A 24,911-nucleotide genomic window follows, 5' to 3' on the forward strand; every position below is an offset into this window, starting at 1 on the left:
AGAAGTTTTGAGGAGAAATAAGTAATCAGATGAGAAACAGACACAGCTTTACTGCAGAGTGTGAGTGACACCACCCGCAAATGCCATCCCGCTCTGAAACCTGGTCTTGCTTATCTGTCCTGACATTCCTCTTCCTAGTCTTCTTCCAGCAATCTCTGAAAAGAGGTACTGGTTCAGATGGGTGGGCTTCATCTCCCACTTGACAGTTGTAGGGCTGTCCTGCAGAACTGCTTATCTCAAAAGTCTTTGGATCCAAAATGTGCGTTTTGGTGTTTTCACCGAGCACCCAGCACTTGGAAAGGGGTCAGTAGGCGAAGATGCTAACCTGCAGTGCTCCAGGCCAATGGAAACTGTCAAAGTGAGGCCATTCACGTTGCTCTGCGAAGTAGCTTACCGCACGTGGATCTTCGGGTCTTTGGTAATTTGGTCAACTTTAATATGAGGAATGGTGAGAAATGAAATATGTGTTGTGAGGGATAAAAAGAGAGGCATGGTTCTGTTATCAAGCATAGCTTTTTGTGGTGGTAAAATGCAGATAAGATAAAATTTTCCATTTTCACCATTGTTAAGTGTGTGACTCAGTGGCACTAAGTACATTCAGTGTTGTGCAGCTGTCACCATCATCCTCTCTAGAACTTTTCCTTCATTGCAGCAGATGAGGGCACATCCCTTAGCTGCATAGCACACTGATACCTAGAAGTAGTGGATCTCCCATGAGCCCAGGTGCCTTCCAGATTCCCTGTCAGTGCTTTGGGAGCTCGGAGGAGGGGCCGTGGTCTAGTTGCAAGCTCTACTCTGTCTCCCGTGAAGCTCGTCTCACTTCCCTGGGTCAGACTGGCCACAATCTCCAGCTCTCCCAGGGCTGCGCGTGGGGCTCCCAGGAAGGGACAGATGAATGGCTGGGACAGCGCATGTGCTTCCTGGCCCTCAGCCCTGTCACCATCTGTCTGCATTCCATGCAGGGGCAGTACTTGCGGTCACTGACTTGTAGTGTTGTTGAGCCAGTCAGTCGTCCAGCGTCTCTGTGGTGTGCAGGGATGCCTGGGAGTGCCTGTTCTTTACTTCCTGCCTGAGCCGGCTTTCTAGCTTTACCCCTTGATATCAGCCAGGCTTGGGGGTGTGATGGTCACTTTGATGTCTCAACTTGGCTGGACCATGGTACCCAGCTATTTGGTCAAATAGTAGTCTAGATGTTGCTGAGAAGGTATGCTGTTTAGATGAGATTAAAATTTAAATGGGTGGCTTTTGAGGAAAACACGTTAGCCTCCATAATGTGGGTGGCCTCAGCCAATCAGTTGAAGCCCTTAAGAAAATGATTGCTGGCTGGGTGCGGTGGATCACCTGAGGTCAGAGTTCAAGACCAGCCTGACCAACATGGTGAAACTCAGTCTCTACTAAAAATACAAAAAAATTAGCTGTGTGTGGTGGCGCATGCCTGTAATCCCAGCTACTCGGGAGGCTGAGACAGCAGAATCGCTTGAATCTGGGAGGTGGCGGTTGCAGTGATCCGAGATCACACCACTGCACTCCAGCCTGGACAACAAGAGTGAAAATCCATCTCAAAAAAAAAAAAAAAGATAAAGAAAGAAAAAGAAAAGAAAATGAAAATGATTGCCGTACACTGAGAAAAAGGGAATTCTGCCAACAGAGGGCCTTCGGGCTTCAGCAGCACCTTGTCCCTGAGTACCCAGCCTGCTGGGCTTCCCTGATTTTTGGACTTGCCAGCCTCTGATTTGCATGAGCCAGTTTCTTAAAATAAATACCTCTGCCTCTTCCTCCCACTCTCCCACTCTCCCACCCTCCCACCTTCCATACGTAATTGTGTTTATATACACACTATTGCTTCTGTGTCTCGGGAGACTCCTGGCTACTACAGGGGCTTCCTCTGGCGCACCTGGTTTATTCAGGCCTGTTTGCTTCTCTGATTCTCACTGCTGTTGACCACCTGGGAGTCTGAACTAGAGGGCCTGGGCAATGCTTTCTTCAGTGTTGCTTTTTCTTAGCTAATAATCTCTCTTTGTTTTTATTATTTATTTATTTATTGGTAAGAGTTGGACAGGTCCCTGTTTTCAAGAAGTTTTACAATAAGGAGATGGGAAGATAAGACTTGTACCAGTGCAAATCTAGGCCTGGACTGTTTGGTTAACCACACCACCATAGACTGAGCTTCGTGCTTGGCCCCTCAGAACTAGAGATAGAGGGAGCCCTCACTGCCTCTCCAGTCGGAGAGATGGACACGTTAAAAATACTCATCGACATAGAGTGACAAGTGCAGTACTGGAGGTGTGTCTGTACATCGCAGGGCTACAGGAAGGCACGTGCAGGGGTAAGAAACACCCCCAGAGGCGTATACAGCAGGGTATGTGGTATGGCAAAGTAGAGAGTAGCCATGAGCTCTTGCCACAGGCCAAGCACCAAGACACCCAACAGTTTAATAGCAGCACTTAAGACAAGAATAAGCAGGCAGGGAATTATTTATAAGGTAGGGCTCAGGAAATCTTGAGATATGCTTGCTCCTTGGGTGCAGAATGCTGGGTATATATGAGGCCACAGCCAATGCCTTCTTTTTTGCCTTTCCCACTGCTGTTTACCCAGGCTGGCTTTCCCACTGCTAGTCACCCACTGCTAGATACCATGGTGCACTTAAGACAGCATACGGAAGCTCCTCGACTTACAATGGGGTTACATCCCTGTGATAAACCCCTAGTAAGTTGAAAATATCTTGTCAGGTTAAGCACAGTGGCTCACACCTGTAATCCCAGCACTTTGGGAGGCCAAGGTAGGCAGATCACTTGAGTCCAGGAGTTCAAGACCAGCCTGGGCAACATGGCAAAACCTTGTCTCCACAAAAAATATAAAAATTAGCTGAGTGTGGTGGCACACATCTGGAGACCCAGCTACTTGGGTGGCTGAGGAGGAAGGATCCCTTGAGCCTGGGAGATCAAGGCTGCAATAAGCCATGATTGCACCACTGCACTCCAGCCTGGGTGTCAGAGCGAAACCCTATCTCAAAAAAAAAGAAAATGTCTTAAGTCAAAAATGCATTTAAAGCTGGGTGCAGTGGCGAGTTCCTATAGTACCAGTAATGTGGGAGGCTGAGGGAGAAGACTGCTTGAGGCCAGGAGTTTGAGACCAGCCTGGACAACATAATGAGACTCCACTTCTTAAAAAAAAAAAAAAAAATGCATTTAATATAACTAACCTACCAAACAGCATAGTTTAGCCTCGTCTACCTTAAACATGCCCAGAACACTTACATTATCCTGCAGCTGGGCAAAATTAACACAAAAGCCTCTTTTATAATAAAGTGTTGAATATTTCATGGTTGTTTACCCTCATGATCACCTGGCTGACGGGGAGCTGCAGCTACTGCCACCACCCAGCATTGCACAGCATATCACTAGCCGAGGAAAAGGTCAACATTTGAAGGAATTTCTACTGAATGCCTATTGCTTTCACATGATCATGAAGTCAAAAAATATTAAGTCAAACCAGTGTAAATTAGAGACTGTCTGTATTTATTCTGTGTCACAGGCCTCCTAAGGACTGACCTAGACGCCAAAACACTCTCCAGCCCTACCCTGTTTGCAGAGGGGGTGCAAGCATGGGAGCTAGCCAAGGTTTCCTTCCTCTCCCCTCATCTGCAGTCTCCCCTGTGAGGCAAGGAGGAGAAAAAGGAAAGGTTTATACGATGATGAATCTTCCAGTGTAGGGAAAAGCCTACTAATTGGGCGATTGGAGTTCCTCGATCCAAGATGTTGTGGCTGCTCATCCTGGAAGGCTGTGCCCTGTCTGTGGGTGGAAAGAAAACTCTCCGTCAGTTCTCTGCAGAGACTGCTGTTCAGGCTTCACAATGTCAAAAAGATCGAGGATCCAGCAGGAAAAATTGGCCAACGGGTTAATGTTCTGTCGACCTTTAGTGATTAATGCAGCCCCAAGATTCTTTGGAGCAGGAAAAAAAAAAAATGATCCACTATTTTTTTTTAAATGGTATAATCTAAAAGAGCAGATTTCTCCTATTTGAACATGTTGGGCCGGGCACCTGCCTCTGCAGCATGAGACCAGTGTTCCTGTTGGGATGTTGACAGATGGACAAACACCAAGGAGGGGCTGAAGAGCAGATGCCTGGGAGGTGTCCTGAGTGGTGTCCTGAGTGGGGCTTGAAGGGACATAGGGAGGTGTCATCTGAAGAAGACAGGACAGACTGTCTTCAGAGGGCTGGGTGGCTGTCATGTCAAGGAGGCAATTCTGGATGACAGCCCTGCTCAGTGGAGGCAGGGCTTCCGGTTCACGCTGGGCATTGACATACTCCGGAAGTACATGGGCTTTAGAAGCCAGAATTCAAGATGGAACCCCCAAGCAAAAGGACCCCTGCTTCCTACCCCCTGCACACATCGTGGAATCTGTCCAGGCAGAGCCCTCATGACATCTGTGAGGGACACTCTGAATGAGGTCCGTGCGCCCCGTGCTGCTAAGCTAGCTGACCTGGAAGCCCCTGTCCTTCCTCAGTCTCATCTGTGGATTCTGGCAGCTGCTTCTGGCATTCAGGAAACAATGACGAACATTTACAGAGTGTGTGTTGTGGGCCAGGCTCTGTGTTTAAACACTTCACATGCAGTACTCATTTTTCTCCACAAGGGCCTCACGAGGCAAGTAATGTCACTGCCACTGTTTCTTGGTAAGGAAACTGAGGCACAGAGAAATTTGCTACCTTGCCTAAAATTACATCTGTAAAGCAGTAGACCTGGGATTAAACCCAGCCATTCTGACCTTAGATCCCACCTTCTTAACCAACAGGCTACGTTGACTCCCCCAAGGAGAGAACTTTTTCTGATTTAGACAAAAAGCAAAGTATCTTTTATCCAGCTTAATGTAGGACAGTGGTCTAGCATCCGTGTCACTGATTTCCCTTGTTTTGAGACATACTATTTATGTTGGAAGAATTTAAGGAAGGTGCGCTAAAGTGTTTTTTTGCTTATTTGACTCAATCTTTGTACATACTAAGTGAAATATTTTGCTCTTGACCGATAGCTAATTGAATTGGCTCTAAAAGCGAGGGCCACCGTGGAATTAATTGGTTAGAGTGGATTTTGCTCGTGGATTCAGAAGCTGGGCAGGGCAGGACATGTGTCCATTTGTTTAATTGTGCAGTGAGGAGGATGCTGGCATGAGATCCTATCCAGGTTGGATGCAGTAAGTTGAGGATGGGATTGGCTGAGGGAGAAGACATCACTGTGCACCTCTTTGTGTCCTTGAGCAAGTAGCTGAGAACTACCTTCTTTCTCCATCTTTTGAATGAAGTTAATCCACCCATACGTCTTTACTGTATAGGACTTCAAAGATGACAATGAAGTATTTATTAAGTGCCTAGGTAAGTGCACCAGGTACTGGGTGGATCAGATTCAGCCCCCTTCTTAAAGAACTTAGAATCTTCAACAGCACGGACACGAGTGTGTACAGAAAGCCCACATGCTGATACATATCCCTCCTCTGACCTGTCATTTTGAAAGAACCACCGCAGGCTTTGAGCTTTGGGATGAGATGAAGGCAAGGCTCCCACAGGGGTCAGCGGTGCTGAAGGTGCAGCCAGAGAGGAAAAGGACCATGAACAGACTCAGCACATGAGCTCTTCCTGGGCATGGTCACGGTGAGAGGCATGAGAGAGAAACTGGGCAATGAGAGATGAAAGTCATCGGTGATGACTTAGAGACTTGGGTGGAAGCCCCAGCTAATAAACGAAGATGGCACAAGCAGCATTGTGCAGCAGGACTCTCTGCAATGATGGAAATGTTTCATATCTGTGCTCTCCATGACGGCAGTTCCTAGCCTCATGTGACTGTTGACTATTTGCATTGTGACTGGTGTGGCCACAGGACTGAATTTTTCATTTTAGTTTAATTTAAATGTAAATGAAAACAGCCATATGTGGCTGAAGGCAACCACATTGGGAGCACAGTTACAGAGGTTTGCTATATTAAAAAATCACTTCTATGTGCACAGTTTTCACTTAAAGACAATGGCCTTCCAAGGTGCATATGGCAATGTTGTCCTTACAGATAAGCAAAGCAAGGCTCAGAGCAATTAAGTAACTTGCCCCAAAACCCACAAGCCAGTGAATGACAGCCTGTGCCCATGTATCCCAGCACTCACCCTCCCTGCCTCAGTTCCTCTCATGACAAGTGACTGTCATTTACAATTCACAGCTCTCTCAAGTGGCTGTCCCGTGCAGATGTCCCAGGTGACAGCCGCACACACCCCCGATCTCATTCTGCGTCTTCAGTGAGTGCAGATCATGCACTGCTGTGCTGTTTCCCCACAGCTGAATTACTTACACCTTCATGGCTCCTTGCACACTGGCGATAAAAGACTCAAGCAAGGGATCACCAGTCCCTACAATGTGATACCCTTCCCCTAGATGTGCTCTTCACTGAGGAAACTGATTCGCTTCTGTGCTGAAAGAGAAGTAGGGTCATTCATTGGTCAAGACTGGTATAGCTGAACGAGGCTTTCTCCAGTTCTTTGTGTTGGAGAGGCAGGAGGGTGCTCCGATCCCAGCAACAGCTTAGTGGAACTATCAGCTGGTGAGTCAGCAGCTACTGCCACTAGCCTTACTGTTCTTTTGAGAAGTCGAGGGAAAAGATGAACTGGATCCTGCATCTGGAGGTCGTGGGGACATTTCAGGAGAGCTAAGATAAATGCCATGTGCTGTATGTGTCCCCCAGGGTATGAACTGCTATAATCCGTATTTCCTAAGATCCTTTTTGTTGTAATGTCAGTATAAAGTATGCAACATTGGGAATACTAGTCTGGGGCAAAGTATAATGCCATATAGTAATAAACTTTCATGCCTACTTTCCTAAATATATGCATTTAAAAATGAATAAATCATAGGAGCAAAGCAAAACTTTTTAGGAAAAGTGAAAAGTTTGGCAACCACCAAATGGTACATTTTCCTGCCCTAGAGATACTTGTCAAACAGTCTTGTAGCTCAGAAGTGTCTGTGGCTGGCTGCATTTTGCCCAGTGATAGGCAGTCACCTATGTCTACACATTTGGTGGAACCACATTAATACGGTAATGCTTTCTCTAGAAATATCTAGGGAGATATCTGACTTTTTGAAAAGCCGACCAGGAAGTAGTCACACATCTAAGTGAAGTAGTCACACTTCCGTGTTGTGTCTGGGGAGCTCTTGTAGAAAGTACCCAACCCAGCGTCTGAATACATGTGTGGGTTCCCAGTGATTCTGCTGTTTCTCAGATTACTGGCAGGATTCCTTAGGATAGTCTCTTAAACCTGGACGCAATCATTAGCATAGCTTGTATAGCTTAAGCATTTGGAGCAACAGGGCATGGATGGAATAAGACTTCGTTGGAGATTGCTCATCCAACTAAGGGAAACAAGTTACTGCCTTTGACCACTGACGTTATTGTGTCAAAGCAAACCAGGACCAGTCGAGTACCAGACCTGCCCGACCGTCAGACCCAGCAGGACCTCTTGGACTGAGCCTTTTCCTGTCCAGATTTTGACTACCTTGCCAACAGTTTTTTTCTAAATCATGCCCTCAACTGAGACTTTCAAGGTTACCATCTTTCGTATTTATTTAAATGAAGGTCCTACTTTATATTCACGTTTAGAAACTCATTATTTTATAGCAATGAGTGCCGCACATTTGGGACTCTCTTTGGACTCTCATTGGTGCCACTTTTTGGCTGTATCCTTCTTCCAGATTTCCTAATAAGAAATCTTTGACCTTTGGCTCAGCGCCTGTCTCTTTTGCCTCAGTGCCTTTGGCTCAGTGCCTGTCCCCTTCTCCTGTGACATCCCAGTTGAGTGTCTACTTCTTCAGAAGAGACTGGCTGCAGTCTGGAAAAATGGCAGTTTTCAGAGGTGCATGTGTAGACACGAGGCTGAGTAATTTCAAGACAGTCCTGCAACAGTGCTGCCTTCCGTATCCTACCCAGGAGTTGTAAAATCTCAGCTGCACATCACTGGCATTTGGGAAAATATGTTAATTCCAAGACAGCAAGAGGCTGCCCTGATTCTCAGAGTCATCATCATCTCCAGGTGAGGAAATGATGAATAACCATTCACTCAGACCCTATAGACACTGCAAATTCCAAATACTCTTATGCTTGAGTAATCCTGATAAGGAAGTTATTTTATAATTATTTTTAGTGGGTCTTTTTCTGATGAGGTTTGTATTACATATTTAACATCAAAAACGTTAAAAGTCCAGCATAGCTGTCATTCTAATACTTTTTATACAGAAATAGCTGTTTGAGTGTATAGTCAACATATCTGTATAAACACACACATACACACTTTCACTGTTTTATACTCTGGCTACTTTACTTGCAATGATACTGTGAATATTTTCTATGTGATTAAATATTTTTTCTACATGACAATTTTTTAAAGTGTACCACATTCCTTTATACCTACATATATAATTTTAACCAGTCTCCTCTTCATGTAAGATAATTAGGTCATTGTTAATTTTTTTACCATTATAAAAAACCCTGAAATGGACACGGTATTTTATATATAAATCCTTTTAACACATTTCTGATTGTTACCTTGGATTGAATTCCTGAAAGTGAAACTCATGAGTAAAATAGCAGGAATATTTTTAAGGTTTTTACAAGATTAATTTTTAAATTAACAAATAAAAATGGTATATCTTTATTGTGTACAATATACTTTGAAATATGTAGATACCGAAATGGCCAAATCGAGCCATTTAACATACACATCACATCAGATAGTTATCATTTTTTGTGGTGAGAACACTTAAAATCAACTGTCTTGACAATTTTCAAGAATATGTTGTTACTAACTATAGTCACCATGTGATACCATAGAGCTCTTGAACTTATACCTTCTATCTAACAGATTTTGAATTCTTTGACCAATACCTCCCCACTCCCACTTCCATCCCCCAGCCTCTGGTAACTACCATTCCACTCTCTCCTATTAGTTCAACTTGAAGTTCACATGTAAGTGGGATCATACAGTATTTCTCTTCCTGTGCTTGGCTTATTTCACTTAGCTTAATGTCCTCCAGGTCCATGTCGTTGCAAATGACAAGATTTCCTCCTTTTTAAGGCTGAATAGTATTTCATCTTGTGTATATGCCACGTTTCCTTTATCCACTTATCCACTGATGGACACTTGTGTTTCCATATCTTGGCAATTGTGAATAACGCAGCAGTGAACGTGGGAGTGCAGGTATCTCTTAGAGGATCCTGATTTCAGTTCCTTTGGGTGTGTACCCAGAAGTAAGATTACTGGATTCTATGGTTTTTCTATTTTTAATTTTTTGAGGAACTTCCATACTGTTTTCCATAACAGCCGTACTTCAAGGTCTTTGATTCATGGGCAAAATTTCCCTCCAGAAAGTTTATACGTATTTATACCAATCACCACAGTGCTCATTTCCCCCACATCCTCACTGATGCTGAGTGTTTGGATGGGGAAGATGTTGTTCACTGTTGGTCTTCATGAAAGTACATTGAGTCAGTCTGTTTCCCAGGGAATAAAACTGACGTCATCTCCACTCTGCTGGTTTCAGTAAGGTGGGGAAGCAGTCCATTTCTCAGCTACCACATTGTAGTTCTTCAGATGCATAGAAGTGCCTGGTGTGGAAGCAGTGTGCCCCAGTGTGTGTTGCAACTCTAAGATACTCACAGGCTTCCTGCCCCTGGTGTGCACACACTTCCCCATTATTCGCTCAAACACTAACATGGGTGTTGATGAGAAGGAATTTGGATTTTGCAAATGTATTATGGTCCTAAATCTGTTAACAAGAAATTATCCTGGCCGGGCGCGGTGGCTCAAGCCTGTAATCCCAGCACTTTGGGAGGCCGAGACGGGCGGATCACGAGGTCAGGAGATCGAGACCATCCTGGCTAACACGGTGAAACCCCATCTCTACTAAAAAATACAAAAAACTAGCCGGGCGAGGTGGCGGGCGCCTGTAGTCCTAGCTACTAGGAGGCTGAGGCAGGAGAATGGCATGAACCCGGGAGGCGGAGCTTGCAGTGAGCTGAGAACTGGCCACTGCACTCCAGCCCGGGCGACAGAGCGAGACTCCGTCTCAAAAAAAAAAAAGAAAAAAAAAAAAAATTATCCTGCACGGGCCCAACCTAACCAAGTAAGCCCTGAAAATGAACCAGGCTCTTCCTAACAGAAAGTACAAGAGAGATGCAGCTTCAGGAAGAGTCCCCATTGCTGGCTTGCTTTTTTTTTTTTTTGAGACGGAGTTTCGCTCTTGTCGCCTAGGCTGGAGTGCAATGGCACGATCTTGGCTCACTGCAACCTCCGCCTCCTGGGTTCAAGTGATTCTCCTGCCTCAGCCTTCCACGTAACTGGGATTACAGGCACCTGCCACCACACCTGGCTAATTTTTTGCATTTTTAATAGAGACAGGGTTTCACCATGTTGGTCAGGCTGATTTCGAACTCCTGACCTCAGGTGATCACCCACCTCAGCCTCCCAAAGTGCTGGGATTACAGGTGTGAGCCACCATGCCTGGCCAATCATTGCTGGCTTTGACAATGGAAAAGGTCATGTGGCAAGGACTACCTGTTGCCCCCAGGAGCTGAGAGCAGTCCCTGGCTGACGGCCAGCAGGGACACAGGACCTCAGTCCTGCAGCCATAAGGAAACAACCTGAATGCAGATCCCAAGCACCAGATGAGAACCCACCAGTCAACATTTTGATTGCAGCCTTGTGCTGCCCTGAGCAGAAAAGCCAGCCATGCCCTGCTCAGACCTCCAGCCTACAGAACTATGAGCTCATAAATGGACGCTGTTGAAGCCACTGAGTTTGTGGTCATTTGTGATGCAGCAACTAAAAAAAATACACAGCATTTAAAAATTTGAGTGTAGATACCTGTGTAGAAACCACAGGCAACATGTAGCTGCGTGTGTTAATGTATAAATAATCTGTGGCGGGCTCAGATCCATCGAACTTGTCAAGCAGTTCTGGTTTGCAGTGACTTACTGTCATCCAACACCACATTTTATGTTGTGTTGTGTTTGTTTGTTTGTTTAAAATATTCTCGCTAAGTCACATTTCTTGCACCTGTACTGGAGGATTTTTTGAACGTGCTCTTCTTCAGTCCATTAACTTTCCTGCCTCTACCCCTTTGATGATGTTCATGGAAGCAGCATGAAACAACGTTTAAAAATTGCTCCCACACATCCTCTTTGTTGGCCCTGGACTCTTGGGCAAATGTTTAGCCCTCAGTCCTGTCTCCTCTGCACCGTGAGGGGAATCAACCTCTTCTGCCTGCCTGATGGGGGTCACTGTAAAGAACAAATTAAACAGTCATTATGAACATACCTTGTCAATTAAAAAGCTGTATTCAAATGGAAAGTACACAGATAACGTGTATTCCTAACAGGTGAGATTACCTTTAATTTTATTTATAGTGAATTTAAGTCATTCCTGTGTTTGAAAGCTGGGGAATGTGTGTGCACAGTCCCATTACCCGCGGCTGCTTGTTCTTTTCCTCCTCCGCCTTGACCTTTCCAAACTGAAGCATCTGGTGCTGAGTCACCAGTCGCCAAGGCCATGGGGTGTGCTTGGGGGTGACCTAGAGCCCCTGTGAGCTGAAAAGATGATGGGGGCTTTTCCATGGGCTCCCAGCCTGATGGCTGAGACCCGGGAGACCCATGCTTGCTGAATACTCAGGCTCCCAGCCTGACACTGCTGTGAGCACGCTAACCTCTGTCTGTTTCTATTAAAGATTTACGTCCACCTGAAGGAAGGCGGGGGCCCAGATGGCCTGGACGCGCTGAAGAATAAGCCCCAGCTCCACAGCATGGTGGCCAGGAGCCTGTGCCGGAACGCGGCAGGCAAGAACTACATCGTCTTCACCGGGCCCAGCATCACCAGCCTGACCCTGTTTGAGGAGTTTGAGAAGCAAGGTAAGTCAAGTGGGGAGCTAGTGGGGACGTGACCCTGCCTCCCCCAGGAAAGTGGTGGAAGAGGTTCAGGTGGGGGTACAGATGGGTGGTGGCCTGCACAGACCACAGGATGCCAGGTGATGAGGCCCTTCCTTGAGGGAACAGATGCATCTCAGCCACCCTGTGTGCTGGACTCCGCTGGGCACTAGAGATTGCAAGGTGTGTGAGCCACGGGCTCAAGGTCTAGAGGACGTGTCTAGACCTTGCGCCAAGCTCTGCCCGGTCTTTGGGGCATTTCTTTGTATGTCCCCTGTTGGAAATCCGCAGCCATCAAAAGCCTGTGTCCCCTGGGCACAGCTCCTAGTAAGGCTCTAGGAAGTCTCTGGAACTCACCCATCCTCTATAATGTGGCCCCTTCCCAGGAGACAGACAAGAATTGTGTGAAGACAGGGAACAGTACAGTGGGCCTCAGAAAAGTCTTAGGTACTCTGGATGCTCAGGTGCTTGGTGCATGTGTGGCAAAGACTAGGCAACCCTTCCATGGCTCTGGAGGAAATAGGGGCTATAGAAAAAGAAGATCTGGACCAGTTCAGGGAGCCCCGTGGCAAGCTGCCTTGGCCTTCACTTTGTCCTGCTTTTGGGGATTTGGATCTGGTACACTCAGGAGAAACACAAAAAGTGCCAGCTCCCCTGCAGCAGCCACTAGACTAGAATTACAGACCTTTTGCTCAACAGCAGTCAGACATCTGGCCTTAAAACTAGACCCTCTTAAGTAACGAGATGTAGACAGCTGACATCCCGGATCCCTGGCAGCTGCAGTGAGGCCACAGCCCTGGACTTCACTTTTTGCTGGCCTCAGCTGCATCTTACTCATCTGCAAAGCCCAGGGCTCCATAGTTATTTGTTGGAAGAATCAAGGGTAGAGAGATCAGACGATGTGAAGTGGGGCTGTGAAAGTAAAGTGAGAGAAAATTGGCCCTGAAGCACAGTGCTCAGCTGCTTTGGAAGAATGGTGGGTTCTCTGTTCGAGTTCAGCGTGAGAACCGGGACTGCCATCTCTCCTGCCCACTTGTGCAAGGCTGAATGCAGGTACTGTGAGTGTGGTGTTTTTGTGTGTTCCATGGCCTGTTCCCTGCCTCGCACCATCAACCTGGACTGAAAGTAGAAGGGATATATATGTGTCTGTATGTATGTATGTCTGTGTGTGTGTGTGTCTGTGTCTCTCTTTGTGTATGTCTGTGTGTGTGTGTATGCATCTGTGTATCCACGTGTGTGTCTGTGTGTGTATGTGTATGTCTGTTGGTGTGTGTGTGTGTGTCTATATATGTCTTTGTGTCTGTGTGCATCTGCGTGTCTGTGTGTGCGTCTATGTCCATGTGTGCATCCGTGTGTTTGTGTCTATGTGTGGCTGTGTCTTTGTGTGCGTCTGTGTGCGTTTGTGTCTGTGTGTGTGTGTGTACCTATGTGTGTGTGTCCGTGTGTGCATCTGTGTTTGTGTCTGTGTGTGTGTGTCTGTGTGCATCTGTGTATTTGTGTGTATCTGTGTGTGTGTGTGTCTGTGTGTGTACCTGTGTCTGTGTCCCTGTGTGTCTGTGTGTCTGTATCTGTGTGTGTGTCTGTGTGTGTGTCTCGGTGTGTGTCTGTGTACTTGTGTGTATGTGTCTGTGTGTATCTGTGTGTGTGTGTGTGTCTGTGTCTATGTATGTGCATCTGTGTTTGTGTCTGTGTGTGTGAGTCTGTGTTTGTGTCTGTGTGTGTCTGTGTTTGTGTCTGGGTGTGTGTATATGTACCTGTGTGTATGTGTCTGTGTGTGTCTGTATCTGTGTGTCTGTGTCTGTATGTGTGTGCATCTCTGTGTCTGCATGTGTGTCTGTGTGTGTACCTGTGTGTGTGTGTCTGTGTCGAGTGGGGTGGATGCCGTGCAGACAAGGTGGAATGGTGATGCCGGAGGACTATCCTGGGCCATCAATATGATTCCCAAAGAGCTGGGTGTGCTGCTTCTGTGGTTCTGAGAAGGGGATGTGTCTTGGCTCAGAGAATTAGGAGGAGGATGGGAAAATAATCTTCTAGCTGGAAGAAAATATTTAGACATGGAATTTGGATTTTTTTCAAATTTGGATTTTTTTCAAGAGAAGGTTAGGTAAGAGATAAAAAAGATCTCCTTGCCTATTTTTAGAAGCATCTAAACTGACTGAGCTCTTCACCAGGGCGTCATCATGTACCTCCTCCGCCGTGACTGAGGGCAGTGTCCTCCAGCATATCCGCAGGGAGGGTCACTAGTGGCTGCACCCTGCCTCCTCAGGACACAAATCGCATTGGTCTGGGCCAGTGTCCCCCAACCCTGGGAGATTCTCACAGGCAGCCAAGGTTGAGGAGAATCGGAGCTGAGAGTCTGGTTGTCCCTCCTAGGGTCACATAGACCATTGTAAAATAAAAGCCAGAAAGGACATTCCTAGAATAATTTCTGTGTTTATAAAGGCATGGAGTCATGGAAACTTGGGTGCTGCTGGGATGTTCTTCTTTCCCTCTTACGAACATGCACCTTCTCTTTGGCTGGTGGTGTAGATTGAGCCCCAGATGGGTGATTTCAGACACCCTTACCCTTGTTCATGTCATCCTCCCTGTTTTTAAGAACAGATTTTCCTTTTTACATCTCAAGATGAGAGTAGCTTGAGTGGTCCTGTGCGGTTGCTAGGAATGGAGCTGCGAGCAGCAGACCCCTCCTCTTTTCAGCAGTGAGACTCGAAAGCACCTCCGGTTGCATCTTCCTTCCCACCTGCTACCAGGAAAGGAGTTCGGAAGAGGGAAAGATTCATTCAACTGTCCTTCTTCTGGTGCAGTGTGGGATGCGGGAATGAGGAAAGCAGATGCATGGGATATGGGATGTGTTCAGATGACTGATGGCACTGTCGGTCCTCCAGGAGCTGAGCAGAGAGTAAAGGCTGAGACGGCTCCCAGGGTCTCTGCATCCCCTCCAGGCTGCTGGGGAGCAGCTGAGTGCTTGTGGCCCCTGTGGCCTTCTGGCCCAGCAGGGTGGGGCGGGCCCATGATGTGGAAGGACCTGAAAGGCCTCAAGTCCAGGATGGAAGTGAGCAAGTCCACGGTGGACGTTTGTTCATACCAGTGTCTACTGCCCACCAGCCACCGCATGGCAATCTTCCAGGCCTTAGAGACCAAGCGCAAGCTCCTTCTCTCTCAGGAAGCTCTCCACCCACTCATGGAAGGTCACTTGGTTTAGTTCACATTCTTTGATGGTTCTTTCCTTCACATTGAATATACCTCCCCAAGGAGATGAGGGCTCCATCTGACAGCTTCCTGGGGTGGGGTGTGGACTGGCTCAGCACTGGGCTTGCAGCCAGCCATGTCTTGGTGACACCATTAGGATGATGTAACCATGGCCAGGATGCTGGACAGTCCTGGGCTTCATGCCTGTCTTTACCCTCCCAGCTGTGAGTCTGGGGGCCTCGCCCTTGTCGAGCCTCAGTTCTTCTCTAATGTGTGTGCCATAACCTATAGAGTACAGAAGTTTCTGGAAGTAGAGGGGATGGTGAGTGCATGTGCATAATGCTGTGCTGGACACTGAGTGAGGGTCCAGGTGACAGCTCCTGCTGCTGCTGCCAGTATTGCTTGTGCTGTGATCCTACACGCAGTCTGAGCATACTGTATGTTCTTAGGGAGGGACCTGGGGAGATTGCCACAGGGAGAGACAACAGAGGGATACGAGACCTCAAAACTCCAGCAGTCTCTTCTAGAGGGGTCTCCAGAGGGTCTGACTCCCAAGCATCAGCCTCAGGACCGGGCAGTCCCGTCGTTTCCTTGAGGGTGCACAGGACAGAGGAGCCACTGGCATCTCCGACCATGGTGAGTGTGTGATCCTTCATCCCTCTCCCCCCAGGGATTTACTGCTGCGGCTTGCTCAGCGTGCGGAAGAGTGACTGCACCGGCCTCCCACTGTCCATGCTGACCAACCCAGCCACACCCCCAGCCCGGGGCCAGTACCAAATCAAGATGAAGGGGAACATGTCCTTGATCTGCTGGTACAACAAAGGACATTTCCGCTTCCTGACCAACGCCTACTCCCCGGTGCAGCAGGGTGAGTGCCGGCCCGCCATTGGCACAGCAGGGCGCGCTGGGATTGGTTGAGCTTGGCCGAGCCCAGCGCTGCGGTGGATGTGGCGTCCGCTGTGGGCTATGCTGCTCTGGGACCAGACTACCCTCGGTTATTCACCAGCGTCTGGGGCCACGCTCCTAAGTGTGGCGGCTGTGTGGAAGCAGCGGGTAAGCAGCGAGGGAAGAGCTCCCCGTTCGTTGTAAGCTGTTGAACGGTGCCAGGCTGACGGGGTTTGCAGGTGGCTCAAGCAGCCCCTGGAAGCCCCCAGGTTGTACACGGGGTGTGATAATGGGCTGCATTTGAATGGCATTTCACTTTATCATCTGGGATTCTGTGAAAAATCTGTTCTGATGGGAGGGAAAAAATCCATTCTTACCTTTCAAGGTCTTCCTTAGAAGTTAAGCATGTGCGCTGTCTGGTCCGTCTGCTGTTCCCTGATTTCTTCATTGATTTTACTCGGGATTTAAAATCCATTCATAACAAAGGGACTTACTTGGCAAGGAGCCTGTGCTTAAAGTCAGGTCCAGTGAAATCGTCACTAAACCACTGAAAAGAACCCTGAAAGGACAAAGGGCCCTGGCAGAAATGTTCCCGGCCGCGCAGTGCTTGGGGACAGCCTCCCCTGCCTTTCACGGAGGCTTTTCTCAAGACAAATGACAGCAAATGAGGTAGAAAAGAAAGGCCTCTTTCCCCTTCACTAGTAAAGGAACACTGCCAAGGAGCCCAGGTGTTTGTGTGCGGATTTGTGCTCTCACATGTACGTGTGTGTGGAGTGTCAGCTTGCCTGGCATGTTGTGTGTGGTGTGGAGTGTGTATGTGATACACATTTGTGATGTGGGTGTGGTGTGTGTGTGTATATTGGTGTGTACCATGGTGTGGAGTGTGTATGTGGTATGGTATGTGTGGTATGGTGGGTGTGGTGTGTGTATATATTGATGTGTTGTATGCAGTGTGGAGTATGTGGTATGTATGTTTTTGTGACACGTGTGTGTGTGTGGTGTGGAGTGTGTGTGATACATATTTGTAGTATGGTGGGTGTGGTGTGTGTATATTGGTGTGGTGTACTGTGGTATGGAGTGTGTATGTGGTATGGTATGTGTGGTATGATGGGTGTGGTGTGTGTGTGTGTATATTGGTGTGTACTGTGGTGTGGAGTGTGTGTGATATGTATTTGTAGTATGGTGGGTGTGGTGTGTGTGTATATATTGGTGTGTACTGTGGTGTGGTGTGTGTGTATATATTGGTGTGTACCATGGTGTGGAGTGTGTATGTGGTATGGTATGTGTGGTATGGTGGGTGTGGTGTGTGTATATATTGATGTGTTGTATGCAGTGTGGAGTATGTGATATGTATGTTTTTGTGACTGTGTGTGTGTGTGTGGTGTGAAGTGTGTATGTGATACACATTTGTGATGTGGGTGTGGTGTGTGTGTGTATATTGGTGTGTACCATGGTGTGGAGTGTGTATGTGGTATGGTATGTGTGGTATGGTGGGTGTGGTGTGTGTATATATTGATGTGTTGTATGCAGTGTGGAGTATGTGATACGTATGTTTTTGTGACGTGTGTGTGTGTGGTGTGGAGTGTGTGTGATATGCATTTGTAGTATGGTGGGTGTGGTGTGTGTGTATATATTGGTGTGGTGTACTGTGGTATGGAGTGTGTATGTGGTATGGTATGTGTGGTATGATGGGTGTAGTGTGTGTATTTGTGTGGTGTGTACTGTGTAAGTTTGCATGGTGTGTGTGGTCTGTATGTTGGTGTGTGTATACACGTGTTTGTCTATGTTATGGGCATGGTTTGTGTGTGTGGTCTGGTCTGTATGGTGTGGTGTGTATATGTTTGCATGGTGTGTGTGTAGTCTGTATGTGTGGTGTGTGTATACACGTTCATGTCTATGTTATGGGTATGGTGTGTGTGTGTGGTCTGTGTGGTGTGGTGTGTATATGTTTGCATGGTGTGGTATGTGTAGTCTGTATGTTTGGTGTGTATATACACGTGCATGTCTATGTTATGGGTATGGTGTGTGTGTGGTGTGTGTGTTATGTGTATGTTTCTGCAGTGCAGTTTGTGCATCTATGTTTAATGTATGTTGCTAGTTTATTCCCATCCTTCACCTCCCGCCAGCTTAAGTTGCATCATGCCTCAGTGGAGACTGCAATCGAGGGACCCCAGCAGATGGGCGTCAGTACTCGATTTGGGTGTAGAGGGCTGCAGGGAGCTGTGCTCTTGAGTGCTGTGTATAGGATCAGTTGAAGAAAGGTTTGAGCCAGGCATGGTGGCACCCACCTGGAGTCCCAGCTACTCAAGGGGCTGTGGCAGGACATTACTTGAGCCAAGGAGTTCAAACCCTGCCTGGGCAACATAGAAAGACCCCCATCTACCAAGAAAAAAAAAAATAAAGGAGGAGGAAGAAAGAAGAAGAAAGAGGAAGAGGAAGTAGAGGAAGAAGAACAGAGATGAAGAAAAAAAAGAAAGGCTTGGAATTGGCCTTGCAAGCTGAAGGCTAGAGTTTGGGTTGAACTTCCAGACTCCAGTGATTAGGATCTTGGTTCTGGGCAAGGGAATTTCCAGGGAACAAGTTTGAGAGTCAGGGGCAGGAACTGCTTCCCACCAAATTATTTTGTTTATTTATTTATTTTGGGGACAGGGTGCTGCTCTGTCGCCCAGGCTGGAGTGCAGTGGTGCTATCATAGCGCATTTCTGCCTCGAATTCCTGAGCACAAACAAACTTCCCACCTCAGCCTCCCGAGTAGGACTACAGGTGCATACCACTGTGCCCGGCTAAATTTTTTTATATTTTTTGTAGAGATAGGGTCTCACTATGTTGCCCAGGCTGGTTTCAAACTCCTGGCCTCAAGCAATCCTCTAGTCTCAGCCTCCCAAAGTGCTGGGTTTACAGGCATGAGCCACCATGTCCAACCCCACCAAATTATTTTAAGTGATGGCCTCTGAAAAGGTGTCTCAAGGCAGGACATCACATTCATGTGGGCTCAGTGAAAGGAGATAATGAAGAGAAAAGAATGCAGCTGGAGACATTCAAAATCCTATCCAGGACTTAAGATGACAAATGTTAAAAGCCTAATTTTAAGGGTTGGAGCTCTTAAAACAGACACCAAAGGAACATGTAAGGAGGATATTGATGGGGGAATTGATTTTTAAATCTGTTGAAATTTAGTGTTGTGTTTAATATACTTACAATTTCTGGATCCAAAGTATTCTATTTTACATCATAAAGTTCAGAATCCTAGCGTCCCTTAAAAATCCCAAAGAGTATGACCACAGCATCACTGTAGCCTCCCTCCCCACCTCTGAGGGCCCTTGTCCCCTCCCCGGGTACCTCTGGAAAGCACTCCGGGGAAGTTCACACTTGCTCAGTGAGCACTTCAGGTGGGTGCTTCAGGTGGGCACAGACCTGGATGTAGCTGAAATGCGTGGGAAATTGCCCGGGGGAAGGTAAAGTTCATAGCTGCTCCTCCCCAGGAAATCTGTTTTGGGGTTCACATCTTAGAGTTCTTTTTCTCATGAAGAGAGATCATCTTCTGTACCTAGTATTCCTTCCCTTTGGGTGTGCCATAATTTCTTCAGCCAGTGTCCCTATCAGTGATCCACTTTTTCACAGTATTAATAATGATACAGTGATGTCTTCATACATAAACATTTGGGCACATCTTTGATCACTTCCTCAGGGTAAATCCAAAAGCGGAAGTTCTGGGTGAAAGGGTGGGACCAATGTCAAGGTTTCTGGTGATGTGTTCAAGGTTTCTGGTGAAGTACAGGCTGTACTTCTGTACCATCGCAGTGGGCACGGGGTGCGCCTCCAGCTTTACCAGCACTACTTTTTTATTCTGTATTTGTCATTCTGATGGGTGAAGATGCCCCCAGATGTTAAATATCAATCACTCTTATTGCTGGAGAGGTTACGCATTTCTCCATGTGTTGATTGACGAATTTCGAGTGGTTTCTTTATGTTCCTTACAGTTTTTCTTTTGAGATACTTGTCATGTTCTCATTCACTTGAAAGGAAGTTTTCTGCCTATTGGACATTGTTTTCTGTATTTCATTTCCTTTTGTTTTTATGTATGATTAGTATTATTTAACATAAAAAAAGTTTGCATTTCTCCGTAGGAGGATCTGTTGATATCTTCTCTGCCCTCATACGTTAGGTCTCTCCTCTGTCCCAAGGCCAGATAAGTATAAGTTCACCTGGCTATTTTATGGTATAATTTTGTGCTCTTTACCATAATCCACTTCAAATTTATTTTGACGCATGACCTCAAGTGGGCCTCTACTATTTCGTTGTTTCTGTTAAGTGGCCAGGGTGGATTGACCCAGCAGCTGCACCTCTGTGCCTAAACCATTTACTGAATAATTCATCCTTTTCCTATTTATTTTAAATCTCACTCAGGGCCAGGTGCAGTGACTCATGCCTATAATCCCAGCTACTCGGGAGGCTGAGGCGAGAGAATTGCTTGAACCCGGGAGACGGAGGTTGCAGTGATCCAAGATTGCGCCACTGCGCGCCAGCCTGGCTGACAGAGCAAGACTCTGTCTCAAATATGTATATATATATATCTCAGATGATAAACTGAAACATTATATATTCTAAAGACTGCTTCTCAGCTCTATGTTATATTCTGTTCTGTTATGACCGTATATACTCTGGTTGAAGTTGAGCAGAATTTCCAATTTTAGGAAATATGTAACTAGATATGAACATTTTAGGAATTGGTTTATTATTTTTTACTCCAGATTCTAACAAAACGTGAACCTTTTTGTCACAGAGTGTGAGCATATACACAGGCTTTTTATTCCTTTATTTTATTTTATTTTATTTTTTGAGATGGAGTCTCCCTCTGTCGCCCAGGCTGGAGTGCAGTGGTGTGATCTCGGCTCACTGCAAGCTCCACCCTCCAGGTTCGAGCCATTCTCCTGCCTCAACCTCCCAAGTAGCTGGGACTACAGGCGCCCGCCACCATGCCCGGCTAATTTTTTTTATTTTTAGTAGAGACGGGGTTTCATCATGTTAGCCAGGATGGTCTCGATCTCCTGACCTCATGATACGCTGGCCTCAGCCTCCCAAAGTGCTGGGATTACACACGTGAGCCACCGTGCCCAGCCCGCACAGACTTTTTAAAAAGTTAAATGCAGGCTGGGCACAATGGCTCACACCTGTAATCCCAGCATTTTTGGAGGCCAAGTTGGGAGGATCACTTGAGTCCAGGAGTTTGAGACCAGTCTGGGCAACATGGCAGAACCCCATCTCTACAAAAAATACCCCCCCCCCCAAAAAAATTAGCTGGGCATGGCATAGCTGTAGTAGTCTCAGCTACTTGGTGAGCGGGGGAGAGTGTTGGTGGAGCACTGAGGCCGGAGGATCACTTGAGCCCAGGAGGTAGAGGTCGCAGTGAGCCGAGATCATGACACTGCACTTCAGTCTGAGCAACGGAGTGAGACTGTCTCAATAAAATAAAAAATGTTAAATGCTGTCACATGTCAAGGGGTATTCCCATTGTGAGCCAAACCCTTTTGCTTTTCTTCCAAAATCCACCTTGGGTCTGTCATCTTCCTCCTGGAGTCTGCCCATTTAGGATTCAGATTCACTAAGACTAAAGAGAATGCAGAATGTCTGTATATGAATGAGTCAGGTCTTGATTCATTCACTTAAATTTGCAGAAGGGTAGCAGGAATGTCAGTCAAACCACTAACAGCCGAGGAAGGTGTTAAGACAGAACAGCTGTTAGAATGGGAAGGCAGGGCCATGTGGATCTTGAGCATCACAGAGACAGACATGGAGAAGACAGACATGTGTGCAGACCCATATAGCATTGAAAACAGCGTCCACCACGAAGTTGTGCATGATGTACACGCCATTCTCAGTGATTCACTCAGTCAAGACAGTCACTATCAGATTCCCTCTTGCTATGTTCCCAATGTTAGCAATCAGAAGGTGTCACAGGACAGCTGCCTTGCCTTTTTCAGCCAGGGTACTATCTGAGAATCCAAAATATCATAGGGAGAGGAGGGTGATCTGGTTTATAAACTGGGGAAATGCTCAAGGAGAGGATGCAGATCTGGTGTGGAAATAGCTCAGTTTCAAGCTGAAACCCCCATGTTAAATTTAAAATGATGAAAAAGGATGGGAAAGAAATGAAGAGTTAAAGATGGTCTCCCGTGTCCCGTGGTTAGGCAGATTGGGACAGTGGCAGTCCAGGAGCCTCAGCTCTTACTGGGCTGAAATCAGGAGGTGAAAAGCTGCAAGGTCGGTGGCTATGCGGATGGGGCTGTGGGAAGCCCCGAGAATCTTCAGAGCGCAGCCCTGACGGACTCACCAGAGACGCTAATGACTCAGAGCGGGGCATCCGGAAGTCCCGGGAAAGGAACTGAGGGGATTTCCGTTTCTTTATAGGGATGGTCACCTGCTCACATCCACGTGGAACCCTAAAGGGGCCAGAGCTCCTGAGACCCAGAGAAGGTTGTCACTGGAGGTCAGGCAAATCAAAACGTAGCTGGAGATGGGAGACCTGCACGGGCCACGTGCTGGGGCCCCGTGTGTGAAAAGGGGTTCCTCCCACTCGGTCTTGGAGGCAGATGCAGCTGAAATAAGGGGCCAGGACAGGAACCCTCAGGAGGGGCATCGGAGAAAGGGACGGCAGTCCTCAGGCACTGCAGGCTCACACGCCCTCCCTCGAGCCTGGTGCGCTGAGCCCTGGAGAACGCCCCCACTACGGGCCCCCGACAGCAGAACATCTTTCCGGAGGAGGGGCTCCATAAGCAAGTGAAGGAGGCCATCGTCTTTCTGCCAGGAGAAAGCTCCAGCGTGGGGGCCGCCGTGATTTTCTGGCCCTTGGAGAGCTTTAGGAAATGCGTTGCCGGGGCCGCTTCCCCGGTCCTGCATCTCTAGGGCAGGCCTGGATAGCTCAGTTTCCCACAAGCTGGCCAATGTTTCTTCCGTGTGAAATGCTGCTGTTTCTGAGGAAAGAAGGAAAGAGCCCGGCTCAGTGTATATCAGCAGATCTGCGCGACCCTGGTCTCCTCAGCCACAGTCCCTCAGTGAGAGTTGTGGGGGCGGGAGGAGACTGGACCCAGACGAAGCTCCGGTGGACCTGCAGAGGACATGCCCATTTTACTTTGACCTTGTCCATTTAAGTATTGCTGAAATTTCACAATCCTGTGAGCTAATCCCTTAAAAAAGACATACAGGAAAATGGCACTGTACCCATAGTCCCTTGCTGCTGTGAGGGAAGGCCAGTTCGAGGAAACAGTAGGTCAACTCCAGCCATGCTTGAATGGCCGCGGCTGTGTGGAAGAATGCATCCTTCCCATCTTCCATGTTGTCTGCGGTGGGTGGCGCATACAGCAGGCATTGGAAGCCAGAATGGCCTGTAGTGGCTTGGCAGCGGGGCAGGGAGGGCTCATGGGTCTCCGTGTGCTTCTCAGGCCCTGCCAATGGGATTTGTTCATCTTGCCATGACCTTCCTGGTGCCCCTGGGATACATTCCCAGTTGTACTTAGTAGAGGAAAAGGTGTTTGAGGGTGTAGGGTCCCCAAAGTTCGAGGAGGCATGAAAGGATGGAGCTGGGGGATAGGAGGGTTGAAAAGGGCGGCTGCCCCCTGCTTCTGAGCCTCTGATTCCTTTTGGCTGAGCATGGAGGCTCGCACATGTAATCCCAGAATTTTGGGAGGCCCAGGCAGAGGATCACATAAGGCCAGGAGTTTGAGACCAGCCTAGGCAACATGGGGAGTCTCTATATAAAAAATTGTTTTAATTAGCTGGGCTTGGTGGCAGGTACCTGTGGTCCCAGCTCTTCGGGTGGCTGAGGTGGGAGTATCCCTTGAGCCCAGGAATTTGAGGCTGCAGTGAGCTATGATCATGACCCTGCACTTCAGCCTAAGTGACAGAGCAAGACCTTGTATCTCAAAAAATAATAATAATTCCACCCTTTTGCTTTTTTATTTTTTATTTCATTTTGAGACAGACTTTCGCTCTTGTCACCCAGGCTGGAGTACAGTGGCAGCAATCTCAGCAAACGGCAACTTCCGCCTCCCAGGTTCAAGCGATTCTCCTGCCTCAGCCTCCTGAGTAGCTGGAATTACAGGCACCTGCCACCATGCCCAGCTAATTTTTGTATTTTTAGTAGAGATGGGGTTTTGCCATGTTCACCAGGCTAATCTTCTGGCCTCAGGTGATCCGCCCGCTTCAGCCTCCCAAAGTGCTGGGATTACAGGCGTGAGCCACTGCGCCCGGCCTCCTTTTCTTTTTTAAATTGACAAACAATAATTGTACATTTTCATGGGGCACGTAGTGATGTTTTGATACATATAATGTATGGTGATCAGATCAGGGTAATTAGCATATCCATCATCTCACACACTTATTGGGAGATTTGTCAAAGGATGCAAAACCACAACTTAGGAGGAGTGAGGTCTAGTGCTCTGTGTGGGGTGACTCTGCAGTCACCCTGTGTGGGGCGACGAGTTGCCGACACCCTTTGGCTTTGATGAAGGCAGGTGGAAAGGGCTCCGTGGTGCTCTCTGACCTCATCTACCACCTCTTCTTCCCAGCACCCCTCACCCAGCCTGGCAGAAGCGGGAGGGAGGGAAGAGTGAGTCCTGTCGCCGCTTTCACTCTTTCAAGGCCCGGTCTGGTGCAGCACCCTTCCCCGTGCTGCTTAGAGCCCCTTCAGGCCTGCCAGGGTCCTGCAGGCCTGCGGACCCCCATGACTTGGGCTGCTGTGTCTGGGCTGGCACATACCGTGGCACTCACCTGACTCTGATGCTTTCCTCAACCCCTCTGAAGCACCTGATGGTTGGTGCTATTGTTCTTCAACTCTCCCTCCCCTTCTCCTCCTTGTCATCCTCCTCCTCTGTTCATTATTAAGTCGGGGGC

At 47.6% G+C, this 24,911-nt stretch overlaps 1 protein-coding gene across 2 annotated transcripts in view; it reads left to right on the forward strand.

The window, feature by feature from the left end:
• The window catches only part of PGBD5 (piggyBac transposable element derived 5), a 111,796-nt gene that overhangs the window by 83,029 nt on the left and 3,856 nt on the right, over window positions 1–24,911 (forward strand). Inside the window, exons 4-5 of one of the 2 annotated variants that reach the window (XM_033197360.1) lie at window positions 11,753–11,933; window positions 15,808–16,005. In XM_033197360.1, the coding sequence (XP_033053251.1) occupies window positions 11,753–11,933; window positions 15,808–16,005 (379 nt within the window). The remainder of the gene's footprint in view (window positions 1–11,752; window positions 11,934–15,807; window positions 16,006–24,911) is intronic. The other variant, XM_033197361.1, reaches the window with a different exon arrangement.

This window comes from Trachypithecus francoisi, unplaced genomic scaffold, assembly GCF_009764315.1.
Source record: "Trachypithecus francoisi isolate TF-2019V2 unplaced genomic scaffold, Tfra_2.0 Lachesis_group5, whole genome shotgun sequence".
NCBI lineage: Eukaryota > Metazoa > Chordata > Mammalia > Primates > Cercopithecidae > Trachypithecus > Trachypithecus francoisi.